This window comes from Cherax quadricarinatus, chromosome 33 (genome assembly GCF_038502225.1).
Source record: "Cherax quadricarinatus isolate ZL_2023a chromosome 33, ASM3850222v1, whole genome shotgun sequence".
NCBI classification, from domain to species: Eukaryota; Metazoa; Arthropoda; class Malacostraca; order Decapoda; family Parastacidae; genus Cherax; species Cherax quadricarinatus.
In genome coordinates, this window is record NC_091324.1 from 24,542,512 (window position 1) to 24,569,791 (window position 27,280).

At 38.3% G+C, this 27,280-nt stretch overlaps 1 protein-coding gene across 6 annotated transcripts in view; it reads right to left on the reverse strand.

Annotated features, from left to right (window-relative positions):
* Asator (tau-tubulin kinase asator) overlaps window positions 1-27,280 on the reverse strand; it is a 304,756-nt gene that overhangs the window by 8,421 nt on the left and 269,055 nt on the right. For all 6 annotated transcript variants that reach the window (XM_070090930.1, XM_070090932.1, XM_070090931.1 and 3 more), the window contains 2 exons: window positions 16,538-16,902; window positions 7,768-9,381 (listed from right to left, as the gene is read on the reverse strand). In XM_070090930.1, the coding sequence (XP_069947031.1) occupies window positions 7,768-9,381; window positions 16,538-16,902 (1,979 nt within the window). The remainder of the gene's footprint in view (window positions 1-7,767; window positions 9,382-16,537; window positions 16,903-27,280) is intronic.

Sequence of the window (27,280 nt, forward strand, 5' to 3'; positions counted from 1 at the left end):
AGTTATGAGCCTTTGCTCAGTCAATTTTTTGCTTTGAGTTGCAAACCAAAATCTGAGTTACGAGCAAGCTTCAGATATGCTGCCACTGGTAGGATATACCAAGGAAATGTCAAAAACCTCAATAATAACCAATGTGTAACATCCTTTCAATTTTGATACCGCTGGTAGTGTCATCCTGCCAGAATGTTCTATAACGTATGCCCTAAGTATAGAGAAACAATTCTGGAACATGCATTTTTAGTACATGTTCAGTAGGCCAGCTAGATGGGTGGACAGCTGGTTGGCCGGCTGGCTGGCCAGTGGCTGGCTGGCCTGTGGCTGGCTGGCCGGCGGCTGGCTGGCCGGCAGCTGGCTGACTGGCTGATTTGCTTTGGCTGTCTCTATCTCCTTCTGTCTGTCTGTATCTATCTCTGTCTCTGCCTATCTCTGTCTCTGCCTATCTCTCTCTCTCTCTATCTCTGTCTCTATCTCACAGGTACACATAAATAGTTATACATAGTGTAAATTACCTAGGATAACCCAAAACATCCAGACAAAGTGCTATACTATGTTCATAGATATAAGGCATGACTGGCAAGTATTACGCATTTTCACTTGTTCAGGAATCAGACGTGATGACTGCATGGTGTATAATACCTGTTGGTTCATGAGTGGCTCTCTCTCTGAGACAGAGAGACAGGAAGACAGAAACAAAGGCAGACAGAAAGACAGATAAGCAGAGACAAATAAACACAGACACAGCTAGACAAACAAATAGACAGATAGAAACAGACAGATAGACAGAAACAAATAGACAGACATGTTTATGTGTAACAGTGAAAAATAAAGCCAAGGCAGTGCATGATCATCAAACATCACTCCACTGCTGCACTGTCAGCAGTGGAGTGACACTCATCTCACACTGTGCTTCAAGGAGTTTCATATATACTCCAGCATTTCTAAAACATTGCTGGGACCTGGCAAAAAAGGCAAAAATCATTTCTTATTTATAAATACATTTTTATTTAAAAACCAGTAACAAAAAAAATTTGGGTGTTTTTTCGGGGGCTGGAACAGATTAATGGCATTTTAATTAATTTCAGTGAGGAAAACTGATTTGATATTTGAGCAAATTGAGTTACGAGCTAGGTCACGGAACGAATTAAACTCGAAAGTCAAGGTGCCACTGTATACAAAGCTGCTTGTTATGCAGAGCATTTCCTTCAAATTAGGTCAGTTTTGTTCCAGGATGCAACCCACACCAGTCAACTAACACCCAGGTGCCCATTTTACTGATGGGTGAACATTGACTACTGGTGTAAGGAAACATGTCCGATGTTTCCACCCCTTTGCCAGGAATCAAACCTGGACCCCTCACTGTGTAAAGTGAGAACTTTTGTCACTAGGCCACGGGGCTGTATAATCTAAGATTTACTGGCAAGAGTGCACTGGCTGATCTCTAATTATTTTATACAGGCATTGAAAATTTACAACCCCTCCCTTCTAGGTCAAAAAAAAGAGTGAATCTCCAGGAGTTTATCAAATACAGTGGAACCTCAGTTTTCGTCTTTAATTTGTTCTGGAGAGTCTGACGAAAACCAAATTCAATGAAAACTGAAGCAATATTTCCTATAAGAAATAATGTATATCCAATTAATCTGCTCCAATATTAACAGACAATACATTTTATAGAGAATAACTATACTTTTACATACAGAAAACAATGAGAAATAAATATAAAGCACTAATGAAATGGATAAACGAACATTTAAAAAACTTCTATCTTTATTGAAGACTCTTGTTGGCATATGGAAGGCAGTGAGAAGGGGAGAGGGAGGAGAGGTTATCTCTACCACCATCACTTCCACCATCACAACCACTACAACCCTCTACCACCATCACAACCACTACCACCCTCTACCACCATCATTACCACCCTCTACCACCATTGAATTCTATCGTGTTTCTTGCCTTCCTTATCAAAAGGCTTGCACTCAGAACTTTCTTTGGCCCTATGGTGGCTTATTTAGCAGTCGCACTCAATAAACAAGCACAAAAAACAATGGATTATCACAAAATGTTTCGTATGAATGCGCAGGGTAATGTTCACTCGACGAGAAACAAAGGCAGACTGACTCAGAATGCGTGCGTGGGATGCTTTGTATGGGCATGGGCAGATGGACAAGTTTGGTATGGCGGACGAAAACTGAGGTGATGAACGACAACTGGGACAATATTTTGATGAAAAAAGTCGTCGAAAACTGAATTCGACGAAAACTAGGGCAAATGAAAACCGAGGTTCCACTGTAGCATACAATGATTGTGAGCTATATAAAGGTAGTAGGTTGGTAGACAACAACCACCCAGGGAAGTACTACCGTTCTGCCAGATGACTGTGAAAACAGAAACCTGTAACTGTTTTGCATGATGGTAGGATTGCTGGTCTCTTTTTCTGTCTCATAAACACGCTAGATAACAGGGATATCTTGCTACTCCTACTTACACTTTGGTCACACTTCACAGACATGCACATGTGTGTGTGTGTGTGTGTGTGTGTGTGTGTGTGTGTGTGTGTGTGTGTGTGTGTGTGCGTGTGTGTGTGTGTGCGTGTGTGTGTGTGCGTGTGTGTGTGTGAATATATATATATATATATATATATATATATATATATATATATATATATATATATATATATATGTCCTGTCTAAGGGCAATGTGTGGTGTAAATATTATGCAGAAAATTCGGAGTGTGGAAATTAGGAGAAGGTGTGGAGTTAATAAAAACATTAGTCAGAGGGCAGAAGAGGGGTTGTTGAGGTGGTTTGGTCATTTAGAGAGAACAGATCAAAGTAGAATGACATGGAAAGCATATAAATCTATAGGGGAAGGAAGGAGGGGTAGGGGTTGTCCTCAAAAGGGTTGGAAAGACGGGGGTAAAGGAGGTTTTGTGGGCTAGGGGCTTGAATTTCCAGCAAGCGTGCATGAGCGTGTTAGATAGGAGTGAATGGAGGCGAATGATACTTGGGACCTGACGATCTGTTGGAGTGTGAGCAGGGTAATATTTAGTGAAGGGATTCAGGGAAACCAGTTATGTTCATATAGTCGGACTTGAGTCCTGGAAATGGGAAGTACAATGCCTGCACTTTAAAGGAGGGGTTTGGGATATTGGCGGTTTGGAGGGATATGTTGTGTATCTTTATATGTATATGCTTCTAAGCTGTTGTATTCTGAGCACCTCTGCAAAAGCAGTGATAATGTGTGAGTGTGGTGAAAGTGTTGAATGATGATGAAAGTATTTTCTTTTTGGGGATTTTCTTTCTTTTTTGGGGTCACCCTGCCTCGGTGGGAGACGGCCGACTTGTTGAAAAAAAAAAAAAAAAATATACATTCATCTAGGTTTTTCTCCTTTTTCTAAATAGCTCTTGTTCTTCTTTATTTCTTCTATTGTCCATGGGGAAGTGGAAAAGAATCTTTCCTCTGTAAGCCATGTGTGTCGTATGAGGCGACCGAAATGCCAGGAGCGATGGGCTAGAAACCCCTTCTCCTGTAGACATTTACTAAAAAAGAAAAGAAGAAAAACTTTATAAAACTGGGATGCTTGAATGTGCGTGGATGTAGTGCGGATGACAAGAAACAGATGATTGCTGATGTTATGAATGAAAAGAAGTTGGATGTCCTGGCCCTAAGCGAAACAAAGCTGAAGGGGGTATGGGAGTTTCGATGGGGGGAAATAAATGGGAATAAATCTGGAGTATCTGAGAGAGTTAGAGCTAAAGAAGGGGTAGCAGTAATGTTGAAGGATCAGTTATGGAAGGAGAAAAGAGAATATGAATGTGTAAATTCAAGGATTATGTGGATTAAAGTAAAGGTTGGATGCGAAAAGTAGGTCATAATAAGCATGTATGCACCTGGAGAAGAGAGGAATGCAGAGGAGAGAGAGAGATTTTGGGAGATGTTAAGTGAATGTATAGGAGCCTTTGAACCAAGTAAGAGAGTAATTGTGGTAGGGGATCTGAATGCTAAAGTAGGAGAAACTTTTAGAGAGGGTGTGGTAGGTAAGTTTGGGGTGCCAGGTGTAAATGATAATGGGAGCCCTTTCATTGAACTTTGTATAGAAAGGGGTTTAGTTATAGGTAATACATATTTTAAGAAAAAGAGGATACATAAGTATACAAGATATGACATAGGGCGAAATGACAGTAGTTTGTTGGATTATGTATTGGAAGATAAAAGACTGTTGAGTAGACTTCAGGATGTACATGTTTATAGAGGGGCCACAGATATATCAGATCACTTTTTAGCTATAGCTACACTGAGAGTAAAAGGTAGATGGGATACAAGGAGAATAGAAGCATCAGGGAAGAGAGAGGTGAAGGTTTATAAACTAAAAGAGGAGGCAGTTAGGGTAAGATATAAACAGCTATTGGAGGATAGATGGGCTAATGAGAGCATAGGCAATGGGGTCGAAGAGATATGGGGTAGGTTTAAAAATGTAGTGTTAGAGTGTTCAGCAGAAGTTTGTGGTTACAGGAAAGTGGGTGTGGGAGGGAAGAGGAGCGATTGGTGGAATGATAATGTAAAGAGAGTAGCAAGGGAGAAAAAGTTAGCATATGAGAAGTTTTTACAAAGTAGAAGTGATGCAAGGAGGGAGGAGTATATGGAGAAAAAGAGAGAGGTTAAGAGAGTGGTGAAGCAATGTAAAAAGAGAGCAAATGAGAGAGTGGGTGAGATGTTATCAACAAATTTTGTTGAAAATAAGAAAAAGTTTTGGAGCGAGATTAACAAGTTAAGGAAGCCTAGAGAACAAATGGATTTGTCAGTTAAAAATAGGAGAGGAGAGTTATTAAATGGAGAGCTAGAGGTATTGGGAAGATGGAAGGAATATTTTGAGGAATTGTTAAATGTTGATGAAGATAGGGAAGCTGTGATTTCGTGTATTGGGCAAGGAGGAATAACATCTTGTAGGAGCCAGCTTTGAGTGTGGGGGAAGTTTGTGAGGCAGTAGGTAAAATGAAAGGGGGTAAGGCAGCTGGGATTGATGGGATAAAGATAGAAATGTTAAAAGCAGGTGGGGATATAGTTTTGGAGTGGTTGGTGCAATTATTTAATAAATGTATGGAAGAGGGTAAGGTACCTAGGGATTGGCAGAGAGCATGCATAGTTCCTTTGTATAAAGGCAAAGGGGACAAAAGAGAGTGCAAAAAATATAGGGGGATAAGTCTGTTGAGTATACCTGGTAAAGTGTATGGTAGAGTTATTATTGAAAGAATTAAGAGTAAGACGGAGAATAGGATAGCAGATGAACAAGGAGGCTTTAGGAAAGGTAGGGGGTGTGTGGACCAGGTGTTTACAGTGAAACATATAAGTGAACAGTATTTAGATAAGGCTAAAGAGGTTTTTGTGGCATTTATGGATTTAGAAAAGGCATATGACAGGGTGGATAGGGGGGCAATGTGGCAGATGTTGCAGGTGTATGGTGTAGGAGGTAGGTTACTGAAAGTAGTGAAGAGTTTTTACAAGGATAGTGAGGCTCAAGTTAGAGTATGTAGGAAAGAGGGAGATTATTTCCCAGTAAAAGTAGGCCTTAGACAAGGATGTGTGATGTCACCGTGGTTGTTTAATATATTTATAGATGGGGTTGTAAGAGAAGTACATGCGAGGGTCTTGGCAAGAGGCGTGGAGTTAAAAGATAAAGAATCACACATAAAGTGGGAGTTGTCACAGTTTCTCTTTGCTGATGACACTGTGCTCTTAGGAGATTCTGAAAAGAAGTTGCAGAGGTTGGTGGATGAATTTGGTAGGGTGTGCAAAAGAAGAAAATTAAAAGTGAATACAGGAAAGAGTAAGGTTATGAGGATAACAAAAAGATTAGGTGATGAAAGATTGGATATCAGATTGGCGGAGAGAGTATGGAGGAGGTGAACGTATTCAGATATTTGAGAGTGGACGTGTCAGCGGACGGGTCTACGAAAGATGAGGTGAATCATAGAATTGATGAGGGGAAAAGGGTGAGCGGTGCACTTAGGAGTCTGTGGAGACAAAGAACTTTGTCCTTGGAGGCAAAGAGGGGAATGTATGAGAGTACAGTTTTACCAATGCTCTTATATGGGTGTGAAGCATGGGTGATGAATGTTGCAGCGAGGAGAAGGCTGGAGGCAGTGGAGATGTCATGTCTGAGGGCAATGTGTGGTGTGAATATAATGCAGAGAATTCGTAGTTTGGAAGTTAGGAGGAGGTGCGGGATTGCCAAAACTGTTGTCCAGAGGGCTGATGAAGGGTTGTTGAGGTGGTTCGGACATGTAGAGAGAATGGAGCAAAATAGAATGACTTCAAGAGTGTATCAGTCTGTAGTGGAAGGAAGGCGGGGTAGGGGTTGGCCTAGGAAAGGTTGGAGGGAGGGGGTAAAGGAGGTTTTGTGTGCGAGGGGCTTGGACTTCCAGCGGGCATGCATGAGCGTGTTTGACAGGAGTGAATGGAGACAAATGGTTTTTAATACTTGACGTGCTGTTGGAGTGTGAGCAAAGTAACATTTATGAAGGGATTCAGGGAAACCGGCAGGCCGGACTTGAATCCTGGAGATGGGAAGTACAGTGCCTGCACTCTGAAGGAGGGGTGTTAATGTTGCAGTTTAAAAACTGTAGTGTAAAGCACCCTTCTGGCAAGACAGTGATGGAGTGAATTATGGTGAAAGTTTTTCTTTTTTGGGCCACCCTGCCTTGGTGGGAATTGGCCAGTGTGTTAATAAAAAAAATAAATTGCATGGGAAAGACTGGTTATGGTCTCATAACTAGAATCATTCAACATTAACGAATAATCAGGTATGTACAAGAGAGCACCACCATTTTTCCAACGTGTGAGATCTTGTAACCACACAGTAAATTGGGAAGGCACTAAAATAACACAAACTGGAAGATCCATTCAAAAGGAAGACAATGGAAGCAGCAGTTAAAGGTCAAACACTCAACTTTGATATTTCAAGAGGGCAGCTCCAACCAGATATTACCAAATCAACATTGAGCAGATATATGCCAGTGCTTACATATCTAATTTCTGTCCCTGTGAATTTTTACAGGGTTTGGGATATTTACTGTTTAGAGGGACATCTCAACTGTTGTATCTGCATGCCCCTGGCAAGACAGTGATAGTGTGAATGATGGCAAATGCGTTCCTTTTTTGGGGTCACCCTGCCTCAGTGGGAGATGGTCAGTGTGTTAAAAAAAAATTACTTACCATTTCAGTTTTTAATTCGTCACTTCTCAATAATCTTCAATTATACGTAATTAGAAAATCAGACACGTAACAGAACAGTAACTGTTATGCTGTAACCACAATGGTGTATACATCAGCTTTCACTATACATTATACTGTATAGTCTATAATATTTTTTAATGTTATATTTATTAACATAAAACACATACTGTATGTAGTACACAAATATTCATTTCACTCAGGTTTTGCCTACAGCATTAGTCATACAAGGAGAGTCTCATATGTTTTAATTCCATAAAAATCTACCTACATAAACCCTATATAATTAATTTATAATCATTATATCTAATCTCAGAATCTTTGTATAATATTACATAGTATTGTAATATCATGTATGCTAATATCCAATGCTTAAATTTAACATGTCTATAAAGAGTGCTCATTAAATTTACAAAACTAATTTTTTTATTTTTACAGTGATATAATACTGTACTGGTAATGCTGCTATAACAATGTGTCAATGCCACTGCCTATTGAGACCCTAACTACTTAAAAAAAAAAAGTCGTTATATCTCTTACCTTTGTCGATTCCTGGTTTGTAAGACAGCAGGTGGTGGTGGATTCACATCGGACACTGGTCGAGTGCGACGCCGCTGGAATCTTAGGTTGAGTTGTGTCTCATCAGTGACATACTTGTCTACTCCTTGTCTCCGTCTCCTTAATGCTGGTGTAAGATCAGCGAGATCCTCACTATGATCTTCTTGGCTAGCTGAGCGCTGGTAGTCACAAGAGGCGACTGATCCCCGTTCCCGGCCTGATCGATGTTCTGAAACACCGCTACGAGTACTTAATGAATCTTCCTCATTGCCCGGAGATGTAACTTTTTCTGCTAGGGCAACAGAAATTCTCCGAGCTGCTTCAGCACGTTCTGCTTCTGAATATCGTGGACTTCTACCTCCTGATGGTGTATTAAGGCTGCCTTCAGGCTCTCCATCTTTGGTAGTACGTACCCACAGAGGCACAGGAATGCGACTTTTTTGAGAAGAATCATCCTGTGCAGCAGGCGATTTCCTAGAGCCATTGCCACGCTGTCGGTCTGGTGACAAAGAAGAACGTGGCTGTAAATCCGTAGGTCGGGGTGTATTAGTTTTGGAAGACTCCTGAGATCCCTCTTCTAGCAGATCCTCACAGGAGCGGCGGTGACGAGATGATCGGCTACGACGTCCACCACTCTCACTGTGTGGTGGCGTTCCTCTTGGCGACACTGATGGCGTCACTGTCCGTGATCTGTTAATCATCGTTGATACTTGGAAGGCTGCAGACAAATCATGTAAATTTATAACAGATATTTTTCTTGAATCTTCTATGTCATGCTTTTCTTCTAATAAAAATTCTAGGGATTTTCTTCGTTCTGATATAAAAGACTTTTCTTCTTCACATATTGTATCTTGACGAGTTCTTGCTTCAGTTTCTCTCTGACCCATAACAGTTTCATAACGAGATGACTCTGGAAGTGGTGCACCCATGACAGTTTCATATCGTGAAGTCTCCTGAACAGTTGTAACTACAGTGTGATCGTGTATGGCAGATTCATAACGGCTGGTATCAGGAGGATGGACTGCAGATTCATAGTGTGTAGATTCAACATCACGATCTTTATTATCTTCTAAGACAACTGGTAAAGCTGCAACTCCCAGTCGCCGTCGTGAGTCATCCTTTTTGCCACCTCGGATCTCACCTTTATCTTTGGGTAATAAATCTGAAGCTTCACTGGTTTTATGGGCTTCATCCTCTTGCTCATTTCTAGGTGAACTTTTGCTGTGAGACTTCTGACTAGATTGTAGATGAGGCTGCTGTGATAAATCTTCTGGAGGTGGAGCATCATAGTATACAGAACGCTCTTCTGGGTGTGTAATTGGGCTAGATTGGAGGGAAGCAGATTTATTTGTAGTTCCAGGCGGCAGGTCTACCATGGATGGTGGTGGTGGAGGTGGGTTCTCAGCCCCAGCATTAAATGCAGCTGGTGCAGGCACTACACTAGAAAGTTCTTGCCGTGATACTCGAGTCTGGCTAGTCACTACAGTAGTGGGGCCAGAAGGCTCAGAAAATTTTCTATCCTTGTCAAGTACACGGAATTCAATTTTGCCACCTACCACAGCGTCATCCTCTGCACCTTCTTCTGGTTCGCAAACACTGTCAACATAATGAGTTAATGTGAAAATGAACTGAAAATCTAGAAAATGTTTAAAATTCTAATATAAATATTAACCCATAAATGGTCCAAACGCATATATACGTTTTTTCAACATTTGAAAGTATGTAAAAATAGTAGATCATTTTTTTTTTTTTTTTACATTTGAAAACGTGTAAAAAACTCTGATCTACGTTTTTTTTTTTCATTTTTTTTTTTTAACAAGTCGGCCGTCTCCCACCGAGGCAGGGTGACCCAAAACAGAAAGAAAATCCCCAAAAAGAAAATACTTTCATCATCATTCAACACTTTCACCACACTCACACATTATCACTGCTTTTGCAGAGGTGCTCAGAATACAACAGTTCAGAAGCATATACGTATAAAGATACACAACATATCCCTCCAAACTGCCAATATCCCAAACCCCTCCTTTAAAGTGCAGGCATTGTACTTCCCATTTCCAGGACTCAAGTCCGACTATATGAAAATAACTGGTTTCCCTGAATCCCTTCACTAAATATTACCCTGCTCACACTCCAACAGATCGTCAGGTCCCAAGTATCATTCGCCTCCATTCACTCCTATCTAATACGCTCATGCACGCTTGCTGGAAGTCCAAGCCCCTGGCCCACAAAACCTCCTTTACCCCCTCTTTCCAACCCTTTCGAGGATGACTCCTACCCCTCCTTCCTTCCCCTATAGATTTATATGCTTTCCATGTCATTCTACTTTGATCCATTCTCTCTAAATGACCATACCACCTCAACAACCCCTCTTCTGCCCTCTGACTAATGCTTTTATTAACTCCACACCTTCTCCTAATTTCCACACTCCGAATTTTCTGCATAATATTTACACCACACATTGCCCTTAGACAGGACATCTCCACTGCCTCCAACCGTCTCCTCGCTGCTGCATTTACCACCCAAGCTTCACATCCATATAAGAGTGTTGGTACTACTATACTTTCATACATTCCCTTCTTTGCCTCCATAGATAACGTTTTTTGACTCCACATATACCTCAACGCACCACTCACCTTTTTTCCCTCATCAATTCTATGATTAACCTCATCCTTCATAAATCCATCCGCCGACACGTCAACTCCCAAGTATCTGAAAACATTCACTTCTTCCATACTCCTCCTCCCCAATTTGATATCCAATTTTTCTTTATCTAAATCATTTGATATCCTCATCACCTTACTCTTTCCTATGTTCACTTTCAACTTTCTACCTTTACACACATTCTCAAACTCATCCACTAACCTTTGCAATTTTTCTTTAGAATCTCCCATAAGCACAGTATCATCAGCAAAAAGTAACTGTGTCAATTCCCATTTTGAATTTGATTCCCCATAATTTTTTTATATTTGAAAATATGTAAAAAAAACATAGATCTACTCTTGGAGCACTATGCATATGAATGTAGATCTCCTTGGACCATTTACGGGTTAAATACTGTATATATAATGGTGTAATGTCAGAACAGAAGGAGAATAAATGATTTAAGTATTTCTTTATGGGAGCTAAGAAGAAAAGATAAAACAGAAGCAGAAATAGGAAGGAGCAAAGCAAAGAAGCTTGACTGCATAAAATTCTGATTATACTTATAATTTTAAACTACAGTACTAATTGTATGACGTATTATACAGTGTGTGCTCTCTGAACTGAACTAAAGAGAAACAGTGTGTTCAGGAAAAGAATTTCCAGTAAGAGATGTCAATTACATTGGTAATTTTTTTATTGCTAGACTGAGAGAATGTGGAATTTTGGATACTTTTATGTCAAACAAAAATGCATTTGATCCACAAACAACTGAGAAAAACAAGAATCTCACATTACCAATGCAACAAAAAATTTATGTAGCACTACATCAGCCTGGGTCCTGCAGTACAGGGACCTGGCTGACAATATTAATACATTCCTGAAAATGCATCCAAAGTTGAGTGTTCGATACTCTGAACCTATTTCCCATATAAACCCATGTTATGATTGGAGATTCTATCCCAAGCTATAATGTTCAGCATCTAATTTCCTTTATTTTTAGCTAAGAATATTTATTCAAGTACTGTTCCTTTTCACTTATAAATAAGATTAAACATTGTTTAATTCATTGATATATCTTAATTAAATAGAACATAGACAATACAGTAAAGTGCATGTGTCCTGTGGCCTGGTAGGCAACACTCTTGCCTCACACACAGTGTCCATGATTTGATCCCCAGCAAGGGTGGAAACATTGGGCGTGTTACCTTACACCTACTGTCCCCATTCACCTAGCAAGTAAGTAGGTACCTGGATGTTAGTTGATTGGTGTGGGTTGCATCCTGGGGGACAAGACTGAGGGCCCTAATGGAAATAAGAAAGGCAGTTCCATAATGATCCACTGCCTTTCTTGGGTTATCCTGGGTGGCTAACCTAAGGTGGAAAGGGGATGGGGGAGAAGAGGACAGGAGGGGAAAAGTGGAAGGGGCAGGGGGAAGAGAAGGAAAGGGAATGAAAGAACAAGAAGAGAGAATAGGGGGAAGAGAAGGAAAGGGAATGGAAGTGCAAGAAGAGAGGAGAGGGGGAAGGAGGGGAGAGGGCAGGAGAGAGGAGTGAGGCTCAGGGAGACAGGAGGGAAGTGGGGAAAAGGAGGGAAGGATGAGTAGGTATGAAGTGTGGGGAAAGTACCAGTAATGGTGAGTGTGTGTGTATGAGAGAGGGTGTAGCATGAGGTCCCACACTTAACATGTCCAGTATGTATAAGCAGGTAGGAGCTCCCATAACCCAACCAAACAGCATTAAGAAAATCACAAATATTACATCAACGGTTCTCTCTCAAGCAAGCTCTGCCAAACTTTACTGATAAAAATGCTTCAGTCAAATCTCTCTCTTTTCAGTTAATTCTCTTCTGAATGTGTCATTTATTACCTGTCGTGACAACAATGCTGAGTGATGGATAGAAAGGGAAGGGAAGAGAGAGGAGAAAAATGATAGCTAAAGAGGAGTGGAGAGTGAAAAATAGTATAGGCATGCCTCTGGCAAGACAGTGGTGGCATGAATTATGGTGAAAGTGTTTCTTCTTTTTCAGGTCACTCTGCCTCAATGGGAAATGGTTGATGTGTTAATAAAAAAATATATTATTACATGACCTCTGCTCGTCTTACAAAGCAGATAATTCATTATGGCTACAGAACCAAGGGTACCAGAAAACTGGTGGCATATTTGTGTATGAAATGTATTTGTATATCAAATGTGCCCCTTTAAAAAAATAAAATGTGCCCCTTTAAGTGTATTTGTCTTCCATTTAGTGGATGGACAACCATTCCTTATGCTGAATGACTCACATAAGTTTTGCCTGTCACATACATATAATATGATTGTACATTGTGCCACTTTATAGAAATAAAGTTGTTTGGTTATAAATGACAATAAAATCTTGGTAAGTATGGTACCATTAATTTCACTACTAAAACAGTTTAATATAAAAATTATATAGAAAATTATTTTCCCAAAATGCCTCTTGTATTAAAACACATGTGTCTAAGGGAAAATAGGGTTTGTGTGACACAAAAATCATTAGGGAGTGAAAAGTATCATGGTCTTTAAGCAGGAGATAACCGAAATTCTATCATATTCCACTGTAACTATCAGCGTTAGTTATCTGATACCCATTATGCTTGGCAACATTTAAAAATTCATATTGTGAAAATTAACAAGTGAAGGAGTGGCAGGGGTGTGGTTGGGTGGTGGAGGGTTACTGGTGATTTGTTTTGCTCAGGCGTTGTTCAAGATTCCAGTAATATTAAACTAAGGTTTTTATTTTTAATTTAAAAATTATTTCAAATGCTGTACAGTATTTGTTTTCTCTTTATTTTTACATTTATTCCATTGTCAGTAGTTTTACACATCTGTAAATCTTGATAATATTTCTGCATTATCGTAATCATAAGGAAGCGGTAAATCCACAGGGGCTATGCAGCACCTGGGGAATGGGAGGTATTAGGTTTGATCCATAGGGAGAGGAGCTCCAATTCTCTGGATCAAGAGCCCTTAACCAGCACTGAGGCACCTCCCTTTAAGGGCAATTTTCAATAGCCCCCAGCTAGCATCCTGGTTAATAATACTTATAAAGCTTCAAGAAGAAGTACATGTAAGGAAAAGAAAACATAAGCAAATTATTAAGCAGAAGTAAGGCATTATTAAACTTAAGAGAATAAGTAAGTGGAATACCCTGATTTAGTTTATGTTAATTTCATAGGAGGTGCAAAAGGAATTCAATCAACAAAAAATTAATATGTGCAGGAGATACTTCTGTTCAGTATGTAAGATAAGATAAGATAAGATTTCGTTCGGATTTTTAACCCCGGAGGGTTAGCTACCCAGGATAACCCAAGAGAGTCAGTGCGTCATCGAGGACTGTCTAACTTATTTCCATTGGGGTCCTTAATCTTGTCCCCCAGGATGCGACCCACACCAGTCGACTAACACCCAGGTACCTATTTGCTGCTAGGTGAACAGGACAATAGGTGTAAGGAAACGTGTCGAAATGTTTCCACCCGCCGGGAATCGAACCCGGGCCCTCCGTGTGTGAAGCGGGAGCTTTAGCCACCAGGCCACCGGGCCACCAGATGAACTGTACACACCATTTTTCAAAATAAAACTATACCAAATAATTCCCTGTATAGTGTCTGGTGCTGTAGGTAATTCCATGATATTGCATAAAAGATTATAGTGCTGAGTAAAAGTCTCTAGTTTTTATAAGTCTATGGTGTTGTATAATTCTGTATGCAGTGGAACTTCTACTTACGAGTGCATCCAAGTGCAAGTTTTTCCAGATACGAGCAGTCACTCAATCAATTTTTTGCTTCCAGACATGAGGGAAATTTCCAGATGCGAGCGGGCCTCAAAAGGAGATTCCTTGACACTGGTGAGGGGATCCTGCTCTTGATCTAGGGAACTGGATCTCAGTTGTTTGTTGGACTATCTTATTGAAACTTTGGCAATGTATGATGGAAAGATGCTCCTTAACATACATCAAAAATGAAAGAAATTGGACGATAAGTAACGGAGTTCACTTCTCAGCCATTAGCCTCCCCTTAGCGGTATATATTCGTATGGTTTTTGTGATTGTATTCTCGTTTTTTTTGGTCTCAGTTGATAGAATGGAAGATATACTACAGAAATAGATATGATTTTGATTGGTTTCACGATGAAAAGTACCTTGAAATTGAGCTCAAAGTAGCAGAAATATTTGATTCTTTGGCAATGTTCAAGAGTAAACAAGTGACGTCACTGTCCAATACCTGTCCGATTGGCACTGCCTCTCAACTTTCACATATTGGAAAGCTCTTCAATATGCTAACAAAAGTGGGAGCAGACATCATGAGGTAGCAGTGGCAGACAACATGAAGCAGCAGTGGCAGACATGAAGCAGCAGTGGCAAACATCATGAAGCAGCTGTGGCAGACAACATGAAGCAGCAGTGGCAGACAACATGAAGCAGCAATGGCAGACAACATGAAGCAGCAGTGGCAGACAACATGAAGCAGCAGTGGCAGACAACATGAAGCAGCAGTGACAGACAACATGAAGCAGCAATGGCAGACAACATGAAGCAGCAGTGGCAGACAACATGAAGCAGCAGTGGAAGACATCATAAAGCAGCAGTGGAATGGCAACTGTGGTGGCCCTATAAACCCCAACAACAACAATGGCCACTGTCACCACCACTAGCCACATACATAATGCCATGTATTTTATTCATTCTAGTGTATATATCATGTTTCCATGTTATTAATATTGTTATGTCATATTAGATGAATTGTGATAGATAAATAAGCCATAGAGTTGATATTAGAGAAATTATTGAAGTATTTTGTTGTGCCTGGAATTCCACTGGAACAGATTAATTCTATTTCAATTAATTCAAATGAGGAAAACTGACTCTGCAAATGAACAAATCCAGATGCGAGCAAGGTCATGGAACGGATTAAACTCGTAAGTAGAGGTTCCACCATATAGTGTTGTGTAAATATACAGTATTTTAAGAGTCTATACATCTACGTGAGTACAAATAGAAAGTGTGTCTGTCTTGTGCTCAGCAGATGGAGGATGACGTCTCCACCACGTCTTGAGCAGTGATTCACATGGGTTTAGTGCTTAACATGAATTATTATTATATTATGTAAATTCTATAGTGTTGCACAAGTCTACAGTGTTGTACAAGTCTACAGTGTTGTATAAATCTAATGTTGTATCAAGGTCTACTGCACTGTATAAAAGAGTTTATGGTGTTGTACAGAAGACTACAGTATTGTGTACAAGTTCAGTTTTATATAAAAGCCTACAGTACTGTAAAATGTCTACATTGTACAAAAGTTTGTAGTGTTGTATAAATTCAAGTATTGCATAGAAGTCTATGGTGTTGTATAAGTCTACAATGTTGTATAAAATTCTACTCTATTATATAAAAGTTTAAAGTGTTGCATAAAATTCTACAATTGCATAAGTGTGCAGTGTTGTATAAGTAAATAATGTTGTATACAATTTTACAGTATTATACAAAAGTCTTCAATCTTATATAAGAGTCTGCATTATATAAGAGACTACATTGTATAAAAGTCTATGTTAATGAAATACTACAATGAGTTATTCATATCCATAAAGATTTTACCTCATGTGTAAATCAATATACAGTGGACCCCCGCATAACGATTACCTCCGAATGCAACCAATTATGTAAGTGTATTTATGTAAGTGCATTTGTACTTGTATGTTTGGGGGTCTGAAATGGACTAATCTACTTCACAATATTCCTTATGGGAATAAATTCGGTCAGTACTGGCACCTGAACATACTTATGGAATGAAAAAATATCGTTAACCGGGGGTCCACTGTATATACTTGCACTATATATGTTTCAAGATCAAATATATGAAAAGTATGAATACTGAAATTCATGTATGAAATCATTATCATATAAACCATACCATAGGCAGGATTTGAACCCGCTTTCTGAGTCTCAAAACTCCAGACTCTCTGACCGCGGGTTCAAATCCCGTCCGTGGTATGGTTTGTTTGCAATCATGTCATTACGATTTCTTGAGTCATTATCATATATTTTGGAAAGCTAATGAAAGATTACAAGCTGAAGATTGAGCTTACTGACCCTATATCAGGCATGCTCTGCCGACGCTCTGGAGTGAGAGGTGAACCTTCTCTAGAGGTTTTGACGCAGATACCACGTGCAACGTCTAATTCATATACAGCATCGGTAACAGTGGTAGTGTGTACTAAAGGAGGTTCCAGCCCAGGACGAATGTGACTAGATAGTTGTGGGTTGGACCAGGCACGTGGAAGGCTACTAGCCTGTCCTCCCAGATCAACTTGCAGAACACCTGTAGTTTCCATAGGCAAACAGGCCACATTAGGCACAGGATCTTCTACTCCCCCTGTGACCTTCGTCACAACACGAAATTCTTCAATACCATGACTTCCCGCCACACTTCCTCCGATCATGGTGACATCTGGTACCTGAGTAAGTGAGTCATATATTAGTGTATACTGTAGATGAATGAAAAATATTCAATATAAAGACTGTAGTAAAGTTAAATGTGTGTAACTACCTATTTGTCTGTGTATGTATGTATGTAAGTATGTGTGTATGTAAGTATGTGTGTATGTATGTCTGTGTATGTAAGTATGTGTGTGTGTGTGTGTATAAAAAAATATATATATATATATATATATATATATATATATATATATATATATATATATATATATATATATATATATATATATATATATATATATATATATATATATATATATATATATATATATTTTTTTTTTTTTTTCAACAAGTCGGCCGTCTCCCACCGAGGCAGGAATATAGGGAAGTACCACCTCTAGAACTGTTCTAGGGACCCTCATCCTCAGAGAAAAGAATAAAATGTATGTTTGATCATAAACAAGTGATCAAACAAATAAAAAAAACTATCAACAGCTTAAGGTTTGTCACATTGCAGTGAAGCAGTGCCTGGCTGTGCTCACACTGCCTTTCTTCCTCTGAGAGTCTACCCTACCCCAATGGATATAAGTCACTTTGTCTGACTTTTTGGGGTTGTCCTAGATAATCTACACATATGCTGCTATGTATGATAATTTATGTAACTGTATTTATGTGTACCTGAATAAAAACTTACTTACCTACTGCACCTAAAGAGGGATTGGTTGCAGTGCAAAAGGCCTAGAGCTAGTTCATTTTTATTTCACCCCCTCTGTGCTGGTTTTGCATTAATAAATAAATTATATATATAGATATATTATAAATTATAAATTATATATATATATTATATATATATATATATATATATATATATATATATATATATATATATATATATATATATATATATATATATATATATATATATTTTTCATCAAGTAATAAACTGTAGCACCCTTACCATAGCACATGTTATATTTATTTAATATATTACATCCACTAAAATGTACTGCCAATATACTGTCTATCTTATTTTGTATACATAATGGTGCATTTATTATACAACTGCTTTATGCTAATATATTTCACTTGCTCAGGTAAAAGACAGTTCCTGGCAAATGATCAACTACTCAAGGTCACTTGTTTGGCCAGAGATAACTGCAAAAATTATAAAGTCCCTGAGATAATTCTAGTCAATTTGGTTTCCTACTGAATCATCACACACTTGTCACCAATAAAGCTCACCTTATATATGGTCCTTAACAACCTGCTAATATAACATTTGAAATATTTAACTTGGACTGAGGCCAATATTATGGTGAATTTATTAATATGTGTAATACTCTATTTGAAAGCCACACACACACACACACACACACTACAATGTAGCGAAGATTAGCGTACACACGGGGCAGCAAAAGCATACACACACATGCGGTTATTGGGACACGTTTGATAACACTTCGGGGATCACCTGAGGAAGACCAGTAACAGGCGTTGCTCTGAGTATTGCAGGTGTGCGACATCTATTTCAGAAGCATCAGCGTTGGGTTTAGGCCACCAGGTCTAGAGGTAAGGTCATCCACAAAGAGTGATGTCTCCAGGTTATGGATGTTATCATGATAGCACTTGTAGTTAAGGTGATTGTTGGTCCCATGGAAATGGAATGGTTGAGTATATAGCTGAAGAGTAGGCAGAGCTAGCACCGAAGATGGAGCCCCGAGATGACCACGTGTAATGTTGTCTCCTCAAACAGCACACTTCTTCGCTGCCGCAGCGTCTGCATGGGAACCCGACGTCACAAGGAAGTCTTCATAACACAGACACAACGCCGCTGATTATCCAACTATGGCATGTGACCCTCATCCCATATACTTACACCTAAAATACAACTGCACCATACTTCTATATCTCCATCTTCACCATATAAATTAAATTTTCTGTCAGTAGTTAATTCCTTTCCCCAAAAAACTGAATTCTACGAACAAAATTCAAATTATGGCTCTGTTAATTACATATAGCATTAAAAACTTTGTTTCACTAATTCATCAAATTTTATTAGTTTGATTATTGATTGAGTGTATGTGATGTGTACATGCCAGAGATGGCTTTACTTTATGAATGTAATATAAATATACTGTATATGGCACATCCATTAAGATAAAACAATATTTTTTGCTCTGTAATGTTCATATTATGCAGTATATTAACACAAGGGATTTTAGGTGAAACTAGTTTACTCTGACTGTTCATGGATATAATACCATGGGAGTGGCTAGGGTTTACTCTTTATTGCAATCACTGGTTTAATTATTTTGTTACATACTGTATATACTTTGCACTGCACTGCATCCTGCAGCTTTTTCTTATTTATTCTAACTATTTTCTCCTATGTTTTCTTCATAACAAAATCAAATTTATTACTCATATCCAACACATATCAGAAAATGTATTAAAGACTGTGGGAATACTCTCTAAAATTCACTATTATGTACCACAGTCTAATCTACTAATGCTAAACTTTTTTCCATATATAGCCATTCCTCACATGTGAGATTTGTACTTTGGGATCCACTTAGACAACCCACCTCAAACCAATCATCATCCAACAAGAGGCAGCAATCAGAACCATTACAAACTCTAACAACAGATACCACACTATACCCATAGTCAAGTCCTTAAACATATTAAAAATAAATGCCATTCATACATACATACGGCTGTTCACTCCACATTTTAGAGCAATGCACTATAATGCTAATGCTGACCAAAGACATTTCCTGGAAATTTGTAAGAGAACACACAGGCATCACGCTAGAAATAAATACCTCCTTCATATCCTTCATGTTTGTCTGGACACCTACAGAAATTCTATGTAAATTGAAGGGATAAAATTGTGGAGTAACTTAACTAGTCAACTGAAATATTGCACCATACTTAACAATTTAAATTAATACTAAAACAAGTATTGTGTGCCTAAACAACCCAATCATGTAATTCTATGTAATTCACTAAAACAAATTTCTTTAACAAGAAAGTTCCTTAATTATTATCAAGCAGTGATGGAAACAGATTTTTAAGTAGGTACACATTTGGGAAATGAAGAAGTAGACACTGTTGTGTCCCTGTGTACATCTCCCCTCCCAATCATTTCCATCACTGATTATAGCAACATAAAATACAGTACTCTAGATTTGTTGATTCTGACCATAAAGAAAAAATCAGCGCTGACTGGTTGAACTTGACAAAAGGTATTCAATAACTGTCTCATTAGTGCACAAATTGAACTGGAAAATGTGAAGTACAGTTAAGTACATGCCATGTACCCATGTAGTGCCCCCACCTCCCCATTTCCATCCCTGCTATCAAGTTACCATATTTTATTGCTATCTTATTAGTTACACCATGTATCCCTTCTGTTTCTTTAACCTTATCACATTATTATTACTACTGTTCCTTTCTATTCTGCTGTATATTAATTTTTATCTTCCATTCTAACTATTTTGATTTGTGCACAATTAAATAATAGTATCGAATAATTCTTTCCACATGTGAACTAAACCAAATCATGACTATCAATACTCTGTATTAAATGCACAAGCTTAAAACCAGCTCCACAACACAATATTTTACAATATTAAGCAGTTTTCACCTTCGTTTAAGTTTTCTCGACCTGTTGTGCATGCATCAAATTTTGCTTCGTAGTGCATTGAGGAAGCTCCTATCTGTGTTTCATCCCACATACTAAATTAAATGCCAAGTACTGTAAGCAAGACAGATGTGAACTTTGTTAATTTATTTTTTAACACAATGGCTGTCTCCCACCGAGGCAGGGTGACCCAAAAAAGAAACACTTTCATCATCATTTACACTATCACTATCTTGCCAAAAGAGTGCAGATACTTGATAAGTGGATATATTAACTTTGTTAATACAACCTCTCCTCACTTAACGACGAAGTTCCATTCCTGAAACCATGTCACTAAACAAATTCATCACTAAGTGAGGAGCATACTACAATGGTAGTGAGTTTGTTTGTATCAACCATCTTTGATGTTATTTTAACGTCACCTTTGAACCATTTATAACATTTCTAGTATATTTTTAAATGTTTATACAGTAGTGTACTGTATGTTGAAATAACCAGAATAGAGGAAATCAGCTCTAACATACATTATTTAGGTATGAATACTGGTCAGAGAGCCCATCGTAAGTCCAAGGCTTCGGTAAATGGGTACATTGCTAAGTGAGGAGAGGCTGTATATCTACTTATCGAGTCAACAAACATGAATTTTAAGCATATATTTTAGACATTACTTTTGAATCTTTGGTACCTAAAGGAATCAAAATTGTTGGCAATTGCAAAATCAAGAGACTCTTTATGTTCATAACTCTTTGTTCCGAGTACTACAGAAGTAAAAATTAGTCCGCACTGAAGAAATGTACAGGTATTTTTAACTTGTGTAATGTACTGTACGTACTATAGAAAAATCATAAACTATAATTACCTTGCATTTATACCTAATTTACAGTGTATTTTAATGTTGAGTAAATGAATTTACGTGCTACTGAAGCTAAGTTATGTGAGATCCTCACAAGCCATTTAACTGTCTATTAACATAAATATAATGTTAACTGATCTGAAGCAATATCTCAGTTTGTAAAAAAAAAAAAAAAAAAAAAAAAAAAAAAAAAAAAAAAAAAAAAAAAAAATCTGCACATCCATTTTGGAATTATAGATTATTATTTATGCAAATTTCATAACATCATACATGCTAAACTTGCCAAAAACAATGAGGCCTAGAATTTGACTCTTATATAATAATTTTACCATCATGATACATTAAAATTACTTGACAGGTTCAGATATAACAGTGGAACAATATCTGTTTACTGAGACAGTAAAATATACAAACAAACAGTTTTTTCACAGAGTGGTGGAACAATGGAACTATATACGACAAGAAGCTGCAAGTGTTGCAACCACTGATTTTTTTTTTAACAATTATATGATAGACTAAGCACTAAAGATAGGACACCATGAGTAATTTTAATTACTTTGCTCCTGTATCAATAAACAGGTAATTACATACAGGAAAAGGATGAATGCAGCCAAAATGACATGGGAAGAATGAGGATGCTGGACAGTAAGAGGGAGCAAAAATAAAAAGGCTTGTGATCCTGTTCACAAAAGGCCAAACAGTAAAGGAGATGATAATAGAGATGAAGAGAAAATTGATAACAAGTGACAAGACAATATGAGTGAAAAGACAAATGGAGGAAGAAATCTGAAGATAAGCAATGAAATTCACCTTCTGGAGGCTGGAGTCAACTCAAGGTATGAGAAATGCGAGGAAGAGGGTAAAGAAATAACAAAAATAATAGAGATTACATGAGTCAGGGTGAAAATAAGCCATTTGAGAAATTTCCCAAGATTCTGCTAGTACGCTTCCAGGATAAACACCTTCCACTTTGCTCCTTGCATCCCAAGTGTCATAAGAGAGAGTTAAAGAAAAAAATTGACCTAAAGTAAAAGACAGGCTTTTACATATATACAAAGCTGCATATACCTGGCCAAGGACACAATAGAGATGGAGATGGAACAATTGTCAGAAAACATATACAGTGGACCCCCGCATAACGATCACCTCCGAATGCGACCAATTATGTAAGTGTATTTATGTAAGTGCGCTTGTACATGTATGTTTGGGGGTCTGAAATGGATTAATCTACTTTACAATATTCCTTATGGGAACAAATTCAGTCAGTACTGGCACCTGAACATACTTCTGGATTGAAAAAATATCGTTAACCGGGGGTCCACAGTAATGACTAAAAAAAGCAAAAGAATGAACAACAGGGGAAAAATTGTATGAGGAAAACCCCAACCTTCAGCAATCCCACCTCTTGCCCCCCCCCCCTTCCCTACCATTGCTACTATAATAATTCCAGAACAGCTATCACACCCTTCCTACTACATCTCAATACATGACCCTTCTTCCCTCCAACTATAAATACTCCCTTCCCCAGCACACATATCAGTATGCTTACTTCCTCCAGAAAACCATCAATTCATGCTCAAGCCCTAAACACAAAATTTTGTACCCCTGCAAACAAGCTCAAAATTTCTGAAAATGAGTTATGAAATGGATCCTGAAGCTAAAACAAAATAAAGCATGAGTGAATATTAATGCTGATGAGACAGGATTATTTTGGAATATGCTTTCTAGAATGTACATCAGCAAGCATGACAAATGTGTATCTGGATCAAGGCAGCTAATGCATGCTAATGCAGCAGGTGAATTTGAGTGTAGACTCATGCTTATTTATTGTTCCAAGAATTAAATTGCTTTCAAAGTGAAAGACAGAAGCACTTTGCCTGTCATTTGGCAATCTGACTTGACAGCATGGATGACTGAAGCCTTGTTTTTTGAGTGGTTTATGAAAAAAATTTTCCCATAAAAATTCAGCCCACAAACCTCATCCTCTGGTATCCTTCTCGGTCTAATTGGGTCATAGCAACCCTCTTCATTGATGTCAACCCCATTATGCATCAATAACCAGAATTTAAGGGGAGTAACGCTAACATTAAATGATTTTATTGGGTTATCCTAGATGCAACCATCCTAGTTTAACTGTACATTATGCACTGTATATTATATAATTTTTATGTGCTCATAACATCAGTGTTCCGTCAATACCTTTGTATAATAATTATTTTATTATTTTAACTGATGTACAAATTTGAAAAAAAAAAGCACACATCACAATTTCATGTACAGCTCCATTTTCAGGAACATAAATAACCCTAGTGAAAGGTGATGGTCTACTGCAGTTCTCACACAGTCCAAGTGGGAAAACACTATGACATCTAACAGTCTCTCTTTTTTTGTTTCACTTGCCTCTGCAAGCAGTGGTCCTCCTCACTGTATCAATCTTCTGTAGCACTTATGGCTTCCCTGAGGTTCTGGTTCCTCTGTTTCCTTATATACTGTACCCCACTTACCCTCACTTTCCTTTGTGATGGAGCGAGCTGGTCCATTTTCTTTCAATGGGTTCTAGCCTCTGTTAGCATCAGAAGGAATGAGAAGATCGTCACTTCACTAAGCTTGAATGGGCGTGAGCTCACCTCTGGCAAATGCTTTGTAGCTTCTAGCAATATATCCAAAGTTTTTCAACAGAGCTTTGGCACTGATGTCTGTTCTGTCCTTCACAGGTCTCTTCTCCTGAGGAATGCTACCCCAACAAGGTGACAGACGTAATATTACCACAACTATGCACTGAACACTCCCAGCTCACAACCCACTTCCTCAGTGGGTTCTTCCAGTTCTTGATGCACTTCCCAATCAGACACAGTAAATAACTTCCCATTCACATTTCCACTTATCCCTCTAGGGGTGTACCATCTGACTTTTATTTCTCATGACTGAGGCAGGCTTTCACCAAGCTATCATCCATTGCATCTTGGGATGTAAGTGTCCCTTGCTTCATGCCACCAGCTGGGTGGGCACACAGTGATATAAGTTGTCATTACTGGTTACAGAACTCTGGTGGTAGGGAGTTTTTAGGAATTGCTGTTTGCAACTGGTGCAAGTATGTTTCATCAGCTGCATCTAAGGTACAGTATTCATGCCTCTTTTACACTGCATCATACTGTGTAGTAGATTGTAGTACAATATTATATTGCATTGATAAAGTTAAATAATGACTACTATACACCATGATAAATACATAAGAAAAAGAATAACTTAAGTTATATTTTCCTTCACTAGAATGTTATCCTATAAAAAACACAAGACTGCTGTTACTGAACAAGATTTAACCATGTACATCCTCTAAAAGAGATTTAATCATAAAGAGCAAATCCACTCTTAAAAAATGAGTATTCACTGATCAGAACAAATAGAAGTACAGTACCGTTTACTACTGAAGTGAGTACAGGAGAAATGTGGATGTACGTACGTGTGTGTGTGTGTGTGTGTGTGTGTGTGTGTGTGTGTGTGTGTGTGTGTGTGTGTGTGTGTGTGTGTGTGTGTGTGTGTGTGTGTGTATGTATGTGTGTGTGGGGGGGGCTCAGGGGGGTCTGGGGGTGGGGGGGTTCAGGGGGAGGGGAGGGGGGTTAGGGGTCAGGGGGAGGGGGTTGGGGGGGTCAGGTCCTATTAAATAAAAAACTGGGATGGAAGAGTATATTTTGCAACAAGCTATGAAATAAAAACAGAATTGATACATGCACACTGAAGGTTTTCCAGTTTTAATTTTCTTTTCTACAAAAAATCACAACTACTAATTTGCAATAACAATTTATTCAAAATTAAGCAGCATATACAGATAAAATTTTTACTGTAATGATTATAAAATTTTGTCATATTTCATAAAATCCACATCTAAAATGCTTTTAGTTTTTCAATACACTTAACTATACCGAGCAAATCTATTAGTATACACAATCTCTTATTTCCCAGGACTAAGTACAGGAGGGCCTCATGTTACGGTGCTTCACTGTACAGCGTTTCGCTAATACAGCAGTTTTCAATTATATCCGTTCTTCATTTATTCAGGCTACCTACAATAAATATACATGTATTCACCATTCACCTTAAGTACAAAAATATTTTAAGGTGAGTAATGTGTGTACTGTATATGCATTTTTTTAGGTTTACCTCTATTGCTAACTTAATATATGATAGTGTAAATATTATCAGGATTTTATATGCATTGGAAAAGTGGGGGGGGGGGGGAAAGCTACGATTCACTTTAGTGATTTTTGCTTTACACTAGTTGCATTATAATAAATATATATATATATATATATATATATATATATATATATATATATATATGTGTAGATCAGGTGTTTACATTGAAGCATATATGTGAACAGTATTTAGATAAAGATAGGGAAGTTTTTATTGCATTTATGGATTTAGAAAAGGCATATGATAGAGTGGATAGAGGAGCAATGTGGCAGATGTTGCAAGTATATGGAATAGGTGGTAAGTTATTAAATGCTGTAAAGAGTTTTTATGAGGATAGTGAGGCTCAGGTTAGGGTGTGTAGAAGAGAGGGAGACTACTTCCCGGTAAAAGTAGGTCTTAGACAGGGATGTGTAATGTCACCATGGTTGTTTAATATATTTATAGATGGGGTTGTAAAGGAAGTAAATGCTAGGGTGTTTGGGAGAGGGGTGGGATTAAATTATGGGGAATCAAATTCAAAATGGGAATTGACACAGTTACTTTTTGCTGATGATACTGTGCTTATGGGAGATTCTAAAGAAAAATTGCAAAGGTTAGTGGATGAGTTTGGGAATGTGTGTAAAGGTAGAAAGTTGAAAGTGAACATAGAAAAGAGTAAGGTGATGAGGGTGTCAAATGATTTAGATAAAGAAAAATTGGATATCAAATTGGGGAGGAGGAGTATGGAAGAAGTGAATGTTTTCAGATACTTGGGAGTTGACGTGTCGGCGGATGGATTTATGAAGGATGAGGTTAATCATAGAATTGATGAGGGAAAAAAGGTGAGTGGTGCGTTGAGGTATATGTGGAGTCAAAAAACGTTATCTATGGAGGCAAAGAAGGGAATGTATGAAAGTATAGTAGTACCAACACTCTTATATGGGTGTGAAGCTTGGGTGGTAAATGCAGCAGCGAGGAGACGGTTGGAGGCAGCGGAGATGTCCTGTTTAAGGGCAATGTGTGGTGTAAATATTATGCAGAAAATTCGGAGTGTGGAAATTAGGAGAAGGTGTGGAGTTAATAAAAGTATTAGTCAGAGGGCAGAAGAGGGGTTGTTGAGGTGGTTTGGTCATTTAGAGAGAATGGATCACAGTAGAATGACATGGAAAGCATATAAATCTATAGGGGAAGGAAGGCGGGGTAGGGGTCGTCCTCGAAAGGGTTGGAGAGAGGGGGTAAAGGAGGTTTTGTGGGTAAGGGGCTTGGACTTCCAGCAAGCGTGCGTGAGCGTGTTAGATAGGAGTGAATGGAGACGAATGGTACTTGGGACCTGACGATCTGTTGGAGTGTGAGCAGGGTAATATTTAGTGAAGGGATTCAGGGAAACCGGTTATTTTCATATAGTCGGACTTGAGTCCTGGAAATGGGAAGTACAATGCCTGCACTTTAAAGGAGGGGTTTGGGATATTGGCAGTTTGGAGGGATATGTTGTGTATCTTTATATGTTTATGCTTCTAGACTGTTGTATTCTGAGCACCTCTGCAAAAACAGTGATAATGTGCGAGTGTGGTGAAAGTGTTGAATGATGATGAAAGTATTTTCTTTTTGGGGATTTTCTTTCTTTTTTGGGTCACCCTGCCTCGGTGGGAGACGGCCGACTTGTTGAAAAAAAAAAAAAAAAAAAAAAAAAAATATATAAGTATATATATATATATATATATATATA